This window comes from Mchenga conophoros, linkage group LG13 (genome assembly GCF_057382185.1).
Source record: "Mchenga conophoros isolate Kocher_MC1m ecotype Shallow Benthic linkage group LG13, M_conophoros_male_GT1.1, whole genome shotgun sequence".
Classification (NCBI taxonomy): Eukaryota; Metazoa; Chordata; class Actinopteri; order Cichliformes; family Cichlidae; genus Mchenga; species Mchenga conophoros.
The window spans coordinates 4868713-4883946 of NC_140538.1; the positions used below are offsets into that span (position 1 = coordinate 4868713).

A 15234-nucleotide genomic window follows, 5' to 3' on the forward strand; every position below is an offset into this window, starting at 1 on the left:
AATGGCAGATAAAACTATTACTTCACTGTCATACATTCTCAGCTGAAAAAGTGAATGTCTTCATTCATCAAAGGAGTGATGAGAGAGTTTTTATTTTGAAAAGGGCAGCAATAATCATGCCTCATTTGAAAACTTGGCCAAATAAACTTTGGATGGATTATAACCCAAACAATTAAAAAAATCATATAAACCTGGAGAACATGTGTACAGACCTGGTGGATTTTAAACATGTAATCAAATCTATATTTAATATTTTAATCACATACAGTAAAATACAATTCTAGAGAATCCAAGAATGTGTAAATCTCATAAACCCATGTTTTTTATATATTGAATATGATGGCAGCAACACGTGTCAAAAAAGTTGTTTGAAAAGTTTGATATACCACTGAGTAACATCCACCCTTAGGTCCACAAACATAAATGTCTCATTTCTGTTTGATTTAGGATTCTAGCTGCTCAACAGTCCTCAGTAATTTTTGTCATATTTTTTGTTTCATGATATGCCAAATCTTTTCTGATGGTGTACGATCTGGACTATAGGCGTGCCAGTTCAGCACCCACACTGGTCTGCTGATAGCTGTAGTATATGGTTTAGCACTTTCTTGCAGAAATACGCAGAATAAGGCTTTCCCTGAAAATGATATGATCTGGATGGAAGCATATGTAAACCTTTCAGCATTGATGGTCCTTTTCCTGATGAAAGAGCTGAATGTTTTTTTTCTCTTTAGTCCTTAGGATGAAATAATTTACAAAAACGAATTCATAATTTTGATTTGTCTGACCACAGAACAGTTTTCCACTTTGCCTCAAATGAGCTTTGGCTCGGAGAAGATAGCAGCCTTTCCGGATCGTGTTTGCGTAGGCTTCCTTGCAATTTTATTTTGCAATTTTAACCTGGATTTGGGGATGGCACATTCTACTTTGTTCAGAGACAGTGATTTCTGGAGGTGTTCCTGAGCCCATGCAGTGTTTCTATGACATAATCATGCTTGTTTTTGAATGCACTGCCATCCAAGTCTGAAAATCATGGCCATCCAATACTGATCTACAGTACATGATGTCATCAAAGTCTTTGCAATTTTATGTCGAGCAACATTAGTCTAAAATTGTTCTATAATTTACATCTTTTTGCAGATTGGTGACCCTTTGCCCATATTTACTTCTTTCAATCTGAGATTTTGTTTTTATATGCATATCATAAACCTAATTATTTGCAAATTGTTCCTCCAGCTGTTTATTTAGACTGTAAATCGTCTTTATGATCCTTGCATTTCAGACGGCAGAAATTATGCAAGTCTTTAAAAAATGCTTTGACTTAATTACTTGGAAGATGAAAATGATTTGCTTGTGAGATTAAAACATATTGTTGGACAGAGGCTTTTGAAAACTCCGAAACTAAAGACTTTTTAATGACTGTTGAGAGATTTGCCATTTGTTCTTGTCCAGTTGTTGTTTACAAAAATCACTTACTACAATGACAGTATTTAATGTGTAATTATGTACCAATGACTGATTGGGAAATACTTTGAATATAACACTTGCACATAATTAATTATGATGGAGATATACATTTGAGATTTAAAAGAGCAGAGCTAGTAGCAACTGATACTAAATATATTGTTAAACTGAACTTTTCCTCAGTATTGACACCCAAAGCTTCTAAGCTTTTTTTCATTAATTCATCTTCTTGTTACTTTTCTGTTTCCTGTGGTTTCAGATGTAGCCACTCCCACGTGCCCTGCAGTTAACTGTGTTCCTTCCATCTGACAACCACCTCACCTGCTGTTCATTCCCTCATTACTTATCTAGTATGCTGCGTAGATATCAATCATGTTTTTGATTGGCCAGATTGTCTTTGTACCTTCATTCATACTGTTCCATCCTTTTTATGGGTTTGGCCTTGTTTGCTTCTTATACCTCACTGCTGGTTGACTGCTTGTTAACGAATCCTACTAGATAAGGGGCTTTTAACTGTGTGGTTACTATGTTACTCTACTCTCAGCTCATCAAGACTGTTTAATAGGCATCCAGGGACTATAATACAAATATTCCTGCCAGTAATACCACTAATAAACAACATAATTAACAAAACAAACATAAGAACTGTTTTGTTTTGTTTCTACTTGGGACATAAAAAAAAGGAATCTCAATATCAATCTCATTCTACCAGCTATGTCTAAAACAGAATATACTATATGATCTAATAAATTATGGCTTGCGTAGCATTAAATGACAGATATAATTTGTCTAAAAAGTGAAGCAAATGCTTAAGTACCTTAAAACTTCACTGTTTCAAATGGCCGAGAGAGAGAGAGAGAGTTATTCCTCTGGTTGCAAAAATAAGATCTAAGATCTTAAGATAAGAGCTATGGGAAATGGCCGTACATGCCACCTGCTCTCTGACCTCAGTTAATATTTTCCTAATGGGTTCATGGACTCAGTTGCTAGGTCCTAGTTTCAAGTTTTATTAACTATAATAGGATGATTGTAAATAACAGTCCATTAGAGTCAAATAGATAATAAAGCAGGACTTTGTAGAACAGGCCTAGCTTCTAAGTAGTAAGTCATAAGTTATTGATAAAAAAAAAAACAACTTTCCATATTGAACAGAGGTCATGATAGCCATCCAGTAGTAACGAAACCAAAATATCTCATGATTGAGGCAGAGTGACCGAGTGGCATTACTGTGTTATGGGCATCCCTCTCCCTGTCACTGTTTTACAAATCAAGTTACAAAGAATGTCAGAAGGGGAAAGTCTTTAGACAAAAAGTACTTTTCAGAAAAACAAAACATGGTTTTAACTTCTCTGAGGTATTCAGTTGGAGAATTTAGAGAAAATAAGACATTAGAGATGTCTTACGAATAAGAGATCATTGTTTTGGAAATTGAGACAGCTTTAAGCTTTAGAAGGCATTCAGCACAGAGTAAAGGCTGGAAAAAGGTCTTACTGCTTCTTTTTATTGTTGGTTTTTTTTTAGCAAAACACCTCTATTTAGTATCTATTTACACCATCAACTGATACATCATCAGTGGTAGTCTGTGTGATACAGTTGTATTTGATGTGTGGATCATATCTTCTGTGCAGGTTAAAAAAACACCAGCATGTTAGTACCCTATGGGACTTGATATTGCTCTTCAGCAGCTGAAAGACACAGACATCCTTACCAGTGATGCCAGTGTCTTCCACTGATTAAGAGCTAATAGTATATTTTCAAGACACACAGCATTACTGGAATAAAGGTAGAAACAAAGACTAAAAGTCAGTAAAGGCTGATGTAAATTACGCAGAATTAAAAACTTTGTAGATTTAGCACAATGTCTGGCACTTCAGCTTAAGTGGCAGAAGTTTTGCAGCTTTAATTGCTGTTAAATTCTGCCGCTAAATGCTCGAGCGATAAGATTCTGCTTCAACTGCCTTACTCTCCCACAAGTGACTGAACTAGACAAGTCACACTTTGTGCAGATAAACCGTAAAGACACAAATGTAATGAATGTTGACCTTGTAAGCTGAGGTCAAAGAATTCAAATCGTTGAGCCACTGCTCAATTTATTTGCAGCATACAACATCCTTAGCTTGTATTATTAAAAAAAATAGAAAAGATTTCTTAATCATGTTCATGAAACCATTAAACCGGCTTGTACATGTGCGCATGCACAATTGGAAGACAGTAATTAATGAAGAATTCATTATATAATAAACCCCAAGCCTCTGTTAGAGGACCTGAGCTTGAGGAACACACATAAAAATGGACTGGCATAATATCTTCGATAATAAAATGTTTGTTTGACTGCAGCCTCTTCTTTGTCTGTGGCTGTTTACTGCATCTGCTGTGCTTTTGTTGGCTTTGGTTTCCAATCTTTGTGTGAGATTCTGTGTGCATAGGAGAGATGCTCATCTGTCTTCTGGTGTTTTTCTCTCCCATTATTCACCCTCTGTAAATGAATAAACAATTAGTTTAAGAAGCTACTCACAGTGATAATCATTCTCTGCCGTTTCTTAATACCCCCACCAAACTAAATAACATTTGATTGAGCACATTATAAATCAACACGGAGAGGCAGTCAACTGACACAAAATAGAAAACAGTATTCCACTTCACCCTTTCTTCTTATGTCTTTATTCTATCTTCTTGCTTGTCACCATAGTCCACCCAGATAAACAAATACTGACATTTGCACCATTCAGGCAGCCAGCATAAGTGGAATGGATTTACTGTGGAAAAGACTGAGAGGGTTACAGAGCCCTTTGATCATATTGTACCAAAAGATTAGTTGGATGTCAATTACTCAAAGGGTTCTGGAATTATTGACACATCAACTTAAACACAATTAGATTTTGTTGAACCCCATAAACATCGTCAAATGCCTCGACTCTTTCCTAGTAAGCTGCCTTCAGCTCAAGTCACTGCTTCTAATTTAATCAGTTCAGTGTAGCTCATCTTCATTAAGATCACATGAGTGTACCGTAACTATTTTCAACATGGCCGGGGATTTCTTTTTCATGGCAAGCTAAATAAATCCTATAATAGAAATAACAGATATCAACAACGTGGTTCTAAACTTGCTCTGTCATCCCAGGCTGCTCGAGGTTTTATCCAGACTCCCATAACTGTGGGCTTTTGACATATGACTCTTTTGCTGTCCCTTCTAAAAGAACAGTTCATTGAAAGATTTTTTTTTCCATTTATGTGTTATTGGTTTTCTTTTTTATACAAGGGATACAAAGTACAATTTAGTAACAGAACAACAGTGGGAAAAACAAAAATAAAACCCAAAATAAATAAATAAAAAAGGGGGGCACGAAATACGAGATTATAGAAAATCAGGCCTTCCCTCTTGTATATAGTTCAACCATTTCGACCAGTATTCCTCAAACGAGTCTGCCTGCGACTTCAGTCTAAATGTTATTCTTTCCATAACAAATATAATGGATATCAAATTAATCCACTAATTTCTAGTAGGACTGTCTTCAGTAAACCAACAGCGGGTTTCATTGAGCGATTTAATAGAATTTACAAAATATATTTCGTAGCAAAAACAACATGCCTGGTTCCTGGTTTGTGCTGCCATCCATCCTTCTAACCATTAATCCACATCAAGGTCATGATGGTCATGACTGTCAAAGGAGTAGTGTACAGCCTGAAAAGATGACTAGTAATAATGTAGGGCTAACACAAAGACAGACAACCATTCACCTGAAATGCACAACCATGGCCAATTTAGAATCATCAGTTGATCTAATTTACATAACTTTGCACAGTACATTAGGCACAGGGAGAACATGCAAACTCGACACAAAACCAGTTGGCCAGTGCTTTCAAACCCAGGACCCTCTTACTGAGACAAGGACGAGGTTATGTGGCTGGTTCATTTTGTCTGCTAGAGAAGAAAACTGCTGAATAAAACCAGTCCATTACTGTTACTAATAAAATACTTCAGTTACAGTTAGCATGTCTGCAGTTTGTTGTTTTTAATGCATGAACCTGCTGAACAAACCCAATGTCTTACCCTGAGGCACCTTTTAGTTATAATTAATAGTATCTTTTGAATAAGTCTTTTTTTGCACAGCAATGCTTCTACATGATTTGGTCATATATATTTTTTTCACCAGACATAACCCTCCAAGGAATTTGTATCTCCTCCCAGTCATGAACTAGGGACCTTTGATTAGTCCTGTGAATGTAGATTGTAGTAATTAACACAAACTACAATCAAGCAGTCAAAGACATCATTGCTGGAACTGTAAAAATGTAAACATGATCCATTTAAACATAATACTCAAGGAGTGTATTCAGGTCTGACACTGTTCTTTCATGAGATTGGAAAATAGTTTTTGTTAATTTTGTTAATTTTTTTTAATGAGATCAATTATATTATAACTTTCAAGGACCGTAGAGGGAACGTAGAGAAGGCCTGGAAGAACACAACAAACTTTTTTCTGCCTCTGAGTCTATTAAGGCCTGAAGTGCAGGTGTTTATTGAAACTTTTGCAGGACTCATGAGTCGTGGTAGGGAAGAGTCTTTCTGATTTTTACCTGCCAGTTCCCCGACCATTACTGACAAGCAAGTCTTTCCGGCTCCAAGGAGCAGGATGCAATGAAATGGGCTTTTTGGCCACATTAAAAGCATTCACCTGCCGTTAACCTTCTTCTGCACTCGGAGGTAAGTCCGGCCAAGCTCCACCCGCTGTCATCCGTTCTGTGCTCTCTACTTTTGGCCACTTCCATACATTTTCTTTGGTTGTCTGAAATCAGTGACCATTGAGTGATAAATCCTGCGTAGTTGCTCAACTCACCTGTGAGCACATTGGGAGTTGGCAAGGATTGTTCTGGCGGCTCTGAGAAACATGGAGACCAGTTTTCTGGAGGATGAGATGGCTGCGTGATCTTTTACTTTTACTGTGATCTCCTGGGCGATCTAGTCATGTGGCAGAACGACCGCTCTTTCTGGTCCAACTGGGCCTCCTGTGAACAGGATTAGAGTTCATTTTATTGCTGAATCATTCTATAGCAGTCAATAGGCGGGTTGGACTCATGTACAAGGCTTGGATGTCTAGGTTTAGTAGGTTTATTTACAGGTTTATTTACAGTAAACTGAAGCACACAATGACTGGGTGATTGCCACAGGTATTTCAAGCCAGAGGCAGGAACTCGAGAGGAGTTCCACCCACAAACACATACCACAACACACAAACACAGATGGAGAGACGGGAGAGAAAACTAAGGCAGAGAGACAAACAGAAAATAAACCCAATTAAATTAGCCTGGGAGCACTGAGGGACCATGACACTTCTTACTGACCATAAAGGGGAAAAAAAGAAAGAAAGAAAAAAAAAAAAAAAAACACCAAAAAACTGCTTGACTCATTTTTCCAACCAATGAAATCTGGCCAAAGATTCTGATGCCTGTAACTATCTACTCAGTGAGTCCTCAGTGTCACCCTTGAGCCAAGCTTCCTGTGCAACTGTTACCGGCACCAGACCTAGGGGAATCTGGACCGGCAGCAAGCGGCACACAGGCTAGAGAGCACTGCGTAGCCAAATATGAGCAAACTGTGGATTAATAGAGAGGACACCGAAGTTAGCTTCTTGCTCAGGCCGGAGCTCATTTATTTCTCTACATATACACAATACAAATCACACTAGACCATGCATTCTTCCCATAAAATAACAGAGTTCATAAACAAAAATGAAGTTACAAAAAGCATTCTCTCAAAAGCAAAATAAATACAAACTAATTCAAAATGACTTTACATACTCACAACTTAAACAAAACACTCACGGTTAAAGCATAACAACATACCACATTCACACAACCTTTCCCCACATTCGCGCCATATACGCTATTACTTTTGAACATGGCGTCCCTTGAACGCAACACAACATGGCGGCAGACGACTGCAAACGTTGTTTCACCAACAAAAAGCTTTCCCCTTAATACATGTACTCAGTACTGCTTGGCTAACACTAAAACAACCACTACAACACATTTTCGGAAGTCGCAGGTTGCCACTGTCATAGCATATACTTATAGTGCTACGTAGTAGAGCTGGGCGATAGAACGATAACGATATGTATCGCGATATAACTTTTACTCGATAGAGAAATTAAGCTATCGCGATAGACCTCGCCGCTCTTGTCCTCTTAAAATAAAAAAAAAAAAAAAGGTCAGCCAATCCAAATTAGGTAGCGCAGAGCCGAACCAATCACAGCCGCAGCGTCACGTCGCGTGACTTGTTACGTACAGCACAAGTGCCAAGCCGCACGTGTGTTTGTTTGGGAAGCAGCCAGCGGGTAATGGAGCCAGCGCGTAATGGAGGAAATGAGTGTGCCGACTAGAAAAATCAACCGAGCGTGACCGAAGAGAAAACAGATGATGGTTCCAATGCCGGAGAGATTGTCGAACGGAAGAGCCAAAGAAGTTCCGTAGTGTGAAGGTATTTCGGCTATTTCAAGTCTGACAAAAAACAGAGTAGCTGCACTGTAAATTGTGCCGAAAGCAAGTCTGGAAATACAATAAACTGGTGCATGCGTCACACTGTGCGCCACGTTATTGTTTCGGTGAAATGAATTTCTACAATACTGTTACTGTTAATTCTACTCTCTGCAGTGTTTAAATGCTTACATATACACACAGTTACTGTCCCTCCACACATACGACTCGGTTCTGCTTCTATGCCCCAGCTTTGTTTACTTTTTCCCACCGAGGCTTCTAGACTTCTGATTGGCCAACATTTCTGCACGGTTAGGAATCTAGCGCCACCTGCTGCTTTGGCATGTTCATAGCAGCGTTTTCCTTCATTTCTGCCTTTATGTGTGGACGGGATTCTTTTTTAAAACGAAAACGGAAAATCTCAGTTTTCAAAAATACCCGTGTACGTGTGGACGTAGCCTCAGTCTCTGACTGGAAGCGCTAATTCTTCATTCGGCTTTTGTCAGACTAAAGTAACTGTTAAAACTGTTTGAAAAGCTAAGCTATACAACAAGGAGAGATTGAGAATTTCCTTTTAGTTCTCAGTTTATTTGATATTGACAAAAGTTAGTCAGTTTTGTCTGTTCTTCTGTAAAACAAACTTAGATTTATTTTTAGAATTAATATTTTGTTTCTAAGTGGAATTGACAATTTAGTCTGTTTCGTTTGTTCTATTTTGAAACTTAAACGCTTTAGCGGCTGCCTTTTGTGTAGTTTGCAATATTTGCCTTTATTTATCTGAAAAAGTCTCATGTTCCTTAAGTACATCTACCCCGTTGAACTTATTATGGGAAATAAATATTTAAATAAAAACAAGCTGCTGATTATTTCACATTTTACTTGTGAGCAACGGCACATTTAAATCTTACAAATATAGTTATTTGGCTCATATCGTGATAGATATCGTTATCGCCTGAAATGAAAAAAACATATCGTGATATGAAAAAATCTCATATCGCCCAGCTCTACTACGTAGCATTATAGCATTATGCCGATGATACACTAATACTCATTACAACGAAATACCACAAAACAACATCATCACTCTCATCTCAAAATATAGCCGAACAGTTGTTACTCAACTTACATGACATTTAGAACCAGTTCGGTAACATAAAAGTTTGTTTGTCAGTACCTGTGGATTAATAGAGAGGACACCGAAGTTAGCGTCTTGCTCAGGCCGGAGCTCATTTATTTCTGAGCTGCGCATGCGCAGAGCCTATAGCTAGTCTCTCTGGTAGTTCCACAGCAGTGCAAGAGCACCATCTACTGGCATAATGAAATATAACCATGGTCTGGCAACACATAACAATGTCAAAATAAGTCACAATAATAAACAAAAAAATAAGGGGGTAATTGGTTTTCTTACAAAAATAAACATGTAGCTTTTTCAACCTGCTACACTCTCCCCTGCTTTAAGAGATGGCTCCGGACATCTGGAACCAAACTAACACACTTCATGGCGTTTGCCCAAAGTCTTTAAAGTCTAATAGTCAAAACTATTACAGTTCCAGGAGTAATGTCAAAAGGTCTTTTGGTCACCAGTCTAACATGTCCATACTGGTGTGGGGTAATAACAGTCAGGAACAGCTGGGTAAAGTGGCATGTGGCAGGGAACATATGCAAGCATCATGTTTGCTCCAGGTCTCCAGAGCTGATATGAAGGCTGTCCCATTTGGCTATATGTAAAAACCTCTCTCGGTTTCACAGCTCTGGTCGACCTCCGTATTGGTGGCACATCCCATTCTGGTGTCTCTGGGGCAGGGTCCCTGTTATCCACACAGCTCTCCGACCCTGTGTCCTCCATAAGATCCTCAGTTGCAGGTTCCTCCTGGGTTTCCACAGTTGGTGATGAAACAACAGGCATTGGGAAATCTGCTGGTTCTGTAGCTGGTGGGACTGCACTTCCCTGCTGCACTTCCACTGATTCCATTTCGTGTCTTATTGGCTGAAACTCAGGAGCTACAGCTCTCAGTTCACTGTGTGGTCTCGGCTGAGGCCTTTTGGGGTTAACTCTCCTCCACTGATACACAGGTATAGTTCTCAGGCTGTATGTGTACCCTTCCTCTTCATCCGAATGATCAGACTCATGTTCCACTGTTTCACTGGGGTTTGTCTCTCCCAGTCTTTGTGTTTGTCTTTTCTGACGTCCCTGCTGATCTTGCTCTACCGGCAAATCAGTCACAAGCAGCAGGAGGTTTCGATGCAGGACACGAAAGGTTTTGTCTCCTGTTTCTGATTGTACCCTATATACAGGTCCATCTCCAATCTTCTCAACAACTCTGTGAATTTTCTTTTCCCAGTAGGCACGTAGTTTGCCTGGACCACCTCGCTCGGAGAGATTTCTGACAAGCACTCGATCTCCTGGTTGCAGTGCGATGCCTTTGATGTGCTGATCATAATGCTTTTTCCCCTTTGCAGAGGACTTTGCACTGTTTTCTGAAGCAATTTTATAGGCTTCCTGCATGCGTGCAGCCCACTTTTGTGCATACTCCTGTCTGGACTGTGACTCTTTTTCAGGTTTTAAATCAAAAAGCAGATCAACAGGCAAGCGTGGGGCTCTTCCATAAAGGAGGAAGAAAGGTGAATAGCCCGTTGCCTCATGTCTTGTGCAGTTATATGCATGGACTATATGGGGCAAATGATCCTTCCATTCTGCCTTTTTCTCCTCATGAAGAGTCCGTAGCATTTGTAGAAGTGTTCTATTTAGACGCTCAACAGGATTTCCCTGTGGGTGGTAGGGGGTTGTTCGAGAGTGGCCTATTCCTGCCAGCTGTTTGAGTCTTTGGAAAAGGTTGTTCTCAAACTCCCAGCCTTGGTCATGATGCAGCTTTTCAGGGTACCCGAAACGCGGGATAAAGTCAAGAAAGATTTTCTCAGCTGCTGTTTTGCCAGATTTATTCTTAGTCGGGTAAGCTTGGGCAAAACGGGTAAAGTGATCTACCAAGACTAAAATGTACTCAAAGCCACCTTTACTTGGTTCTAGATGTAAATAGTCAACCGAAATGAGTTCAAAGGGGGCACTGGTTGTTATCGAGCCCATTGGTGCTCTCTCTGGGACATTTGGCCGTTTCTGTTTGATACAAGGGCACTGGCGAATGACATAGTCCTCAATGTCACGCTGCATAAAAGGCCAGTAAAACCTCTCCCTTGCTAACTGAATGACTTTGTCAGCACCAACATGTCCCATATCATCATGCAGGTGTTTCAGTACAGTTTGCTTCAGCTTACTGGGTAGAATCAGCTGTTTTCTTTGTCCAGTCTGTCTGTACAGTATTCCTTCCTCAAGTACAAGTCTGTTCCATTCATGTACTAGCCTACGTGTCTCTTGTCCTAGCTGTCTCTTATCTTTACTATTAGGACTCCATCTACTCCTTTTCAAATTTATCACCTCACAGATAGGGGGGTCCTCCCTCTGCGCAGCCCTGATGTTTTCTGGGGTGATGACAGGGGCACCTTCAGGGGGTGTGTCATCAACACAGTGCAGTGCAGCCACCCATGGTACATCACCGTCTCTCATGGCTTTGTCTCCTTGCCAGATTGCAGAAACCACTTCTGGGGACAGTGTCTCAGTATACTCCATGAGGTGTTCCTGGAGTGGCAATGGATAGCGGGAGAGCGTGTCAGCGTCTGTGTTGGACTTGCCTGGTCTATACTTTACAGTGAAATGGAAGTCAGCTAATTCGCCCACCCACCGATGTCCCACAGCGTTTAACTTTGCTGTGCTCAAGATGTATGTGAGGGGATTATTATCTGTGTACACTGTGAAAGTGGGTGCATAGTAGAGGTAATCCCTAAATTTATCACAAATTGCCCACTTCAGGGCAAGGAATTCAAGCTTGCCAGAATGGAGATGGTAATTTTTCTCAGCAGGCGTGAGTGTCCTGGAACCATAAGCAATGACACAGAGCTTTTCCCCCTGTTGCTGATAAAGCACAGCCCCCAGGCCTTCATTTGATGCATCTGTGTGTAGCACAAAGGGCAAACTGAAATCTGGGTAAGCCAGGACAGGTGGACTGGTTAACATATCCACCAGACGTGACACCACAGTACGATGTTCTGCGGTCCATTGCACTGGTGTTTTGGAAGGAAGCTGACCACCATTTGTGCGCTTTAACTTGATTTTGGCTCTAGTTGAGCTACATTGCAGGCTAGGATCACTGGGACTCTCAATAAGCTTAAACAGTGGTCTCGCTATTCTAGAAAAGTCCTGAATGAATGTCCTGTAATAACCTAGAAACCCTAGGAGTGCTCTGACCTCTCCCACGTTCTTTGGCTCTCGGTCTCTCAAATGTTCCACTGCTTCGAGATCTTTTGGGTCTATCTGGACACCTTCACTGGTCACCAAGCGCCCAACATACCTGACCTGACGCTTAAACAGTTCACATTTTTTGGGACGTAGCTTCACACCATGCTCTCGCAGGCGGCAAAGCACATGCCTCAGATCATCAACATGGTCATGAAAAGTCTTGGAAAAGCAAAGCACATCATCTAAATATGGTGAGCAGCACTCATCCCTCAGACCATCAAGGACCCCCTCCATGCATCTCTGAAATGCTGCTGGGGCGTTGGTAAGGCCAAATGGGAGGCGGATCCACTCGTACAACCCCCACGGCGTGCTGAATGCTGTCAGGTGTCTTGAGCTTTCATCAACAAAGCCCTGGTGGTACGCACTACCCTGGTCGAGTATTGAAAACCATGAATAGCCCCCCAAATTATCCAGCAGGTCTTGGATGCGTGGTAGTGGGTGGCGGTCAGCAATGGTTTTACGGTTAAGGCCCCGAAAGTCAATACACAAGCGTAAGCTTTTGTCTTTCTTTCGGACACACACCACCGGAGATGAGTAGGGTGATGTGGACTTTCTGATCCAGCCGTTGTCCAGCAAATTCTGAACATATTCTTTTACCTCTTTATACAAAGGTTTGAGGTCTTGTCTCACATAGTTGTTTTTTTCATTGAACCCTTGATAAAGTGTATGAAGAAATGTGCCCTGCACAAGCTTTTTGTCATAGCTAAAGTCTGCACCAGGCTGTCGTGACTCAAATAGTACACGCTGTTTTAACCCTATAATTCTGTACAAAAACTGCTGTGCACTCTCTTTGTCTTGCTGCTTAGCATTACTTAGCTCTTGAAAGAGTTCAGCACTATTCTTGTCTCGAATATGAGAGCGGAGAAGTTTCTTCAAACCATCAACTGTCAAATCATCTTTGTTGGTTAACATTTCCTTGAGAGTACCAGGCTTCATTATCTTTAGCACGGTTCTGATTATTTCACACTCAGTAAACCCTTCTTGTAACCCCTCATCAATTTGTTTGCACAGACTACTGTAGGACATATCCGAGCCAAGATCTGAAATTTGTCCACCATGCAACTTGAATTCTCTGCGTGGAAACAAAGCTGCCACATCACTGAGACTCAAAACTTGGTCATATCCTCTGGACGGACGACTCACCCTGCCAGGGGAAACCCCAGCGACACTAGGCGCCGGTGACACTGAAGCTGGGATGTTGAAGTTCTTGGTGGGCGTATCAGTGTCTCTTAGCACGGATGAGGGAAAGGTAGAGATGTCTCTGTCCTGCGGTAGAATGGGCTGTGTGTGAGAGTCTTTGTTAGGGTGTGATGGTAGAGTGGGGATGTGGTCAGCTGGCATAGCCAGGTGTCTGTCAGGATGTGTGGGGTCAGTGTGGGGTGAAGTAGGGCACTCCTGCTGCTGGTTAGGAATGTCTTCCATCTCAAGCGGCACGGCCAGATGATCTCCAGCCCCTCCGACGTCCGTTGACAGCAGGTCACTCACGATGTCGTCGAGGAGCAAGAGCTGAGCCATACCTTCATCCTCCAATGCTCTCAACTTTTCACCTCTGATGTACTCAACGATCAGGTCATACAGTTCTGGTTCATCTAAGCCATCAAGATTGCGAGTCATACTGCCATCCTCCACTGAAGAAACCACAGTGCGCAGCTGGCTCACACTCAAATCACAAAGTCTTTTCTGGATCTTTACTATCAACAACCGCCGTGGGGTAACAGTGGCCATCTTGACGTTTTGACTGTGACCTGGGCTCCCTGGATGACGCACTCAATGCAGCCTTCCCTGAGACTTTGGACACCAGTTCTGGTCGTTTGGCACACACGTCACCACTAGACGATCCCGGACGAGCCCCCAGTTGTTACCGGCACCAGACCTAGGGGAATCTGGACCGGCAGCAAGCGGCACACAGGCTAGAGAGCACTGCGTAGCCAAATATGAGCAAACTGTGGATTAATAGAGAGGACACCGAAGTTAGCGTCTTGCTCAGGCCGGAGCTCATTTATTTCTCTACATATACACAATACAAATCACACTAGACCATGCATTCTTCCCATAAAATAACAGAGTTCATAAACAAAAATGAAGTTACAAAAAGCATTCTCTCAAAAGCAAAATAAATACAAACTAATTCAAAATGACTTTACATACTCACAACTTAAACAAAACACTCACGGTTAAAGCATAACAACATACCACATTCACACAACCTTTCCCCACATTCGCGCCATATACGCTATTACTTTTGAACATGGCGTCCCTTGAACGCAACACAACATGGCGGCAGACGACTGCAAACGTTGTTTCACCAACAAAAAGCTTTCCCCTTAATACATGTACTCAGTACTGCTTGGCTAACACTAAAACAACCACTACAACACATTTTCGGAAGTCGCAGGTTGCCACTGTCATAGCATATACTTATAGTGCTACGTAGCATTATAGCATTATGCCGATGATACACTAATACTCATTACAACGAAATACCACAAAACAACATCATCACTCTCATCTCAAAATATAGCCGAACAGTTGTTACTCAACTTACATGACATTTAGAACCAGTTCGGTAACATAAAAGTTTGTTTGTCAGTACCTGTGGATTAATAGAGAGGACACCGAAGTTAGCGTCTTGCTCAGGCCGGAGCTCATTTATTTCTGAGCTGCGCATGCGCAGAGCCTATAGCTAGTCTCTCTGGTAGTTCCACAGCAGTGCAAGAGCACCATCTACTGGCATAATGAAATATAACCATGGTCTGGCAACACATAACAATGTCAAAATAAGTCACAATAATAAACAAAAAAATAAGGGGGTAATTGGTTTTCTTACAAAAATAAACATGTAGCTTTTTCAACCTGCTACACAACCACTTCAGGTTGGATTTTATAATGTTCTTGGAGAGATGCTTCTAGATTGATTCCAAGTCATAATTGCCCTTTAAGGTGAGAATCTT

The 15234-nt window shown here is 41.1% G+C and overlaps 1 protein-coding gene across 4 annotated transcripts in view; it reads right to left on the reverse strand.

Moving 5' to 3' along the window:
• The window catches only part of LOC146560724 (uncharacterized), a 43364-nt gene extending 28680 nt beyond the window's left edge, over positions 1-14684 (reverse strand). Inside the window, exons 1-4 of one of the 4 annotated variants that reach the window (XR_014894784.1) lie at positions 13427-14684; positions 11366-11566; positions 6300-6468; positions 2996-3937 (exon numbers count right to left, since the gene is read on the reverse strand). Coding sequence is in view for 2 of the 4 variants with exons in the window: in XM_085296132.1 (XP_085152258.1) it covers positions 9521-11566; positions 13427-14008 (2628 nt within the window). In the remaining 2 variants the exon portion in view is untranslated. Of the gene's footprint in view, positions 1-2995; positions 3938-5413; positions 6469-9373; positions 11567-13426 lie in introns of those variants that run through there. The other 3 variants (XR_014894785.1, XM_085296133.1, XM_085296132.1) reach the window with 3 other exon arrangements.
• Between the last annotated feature and the right edge of the window lie 550 nt (positions 14685-15234).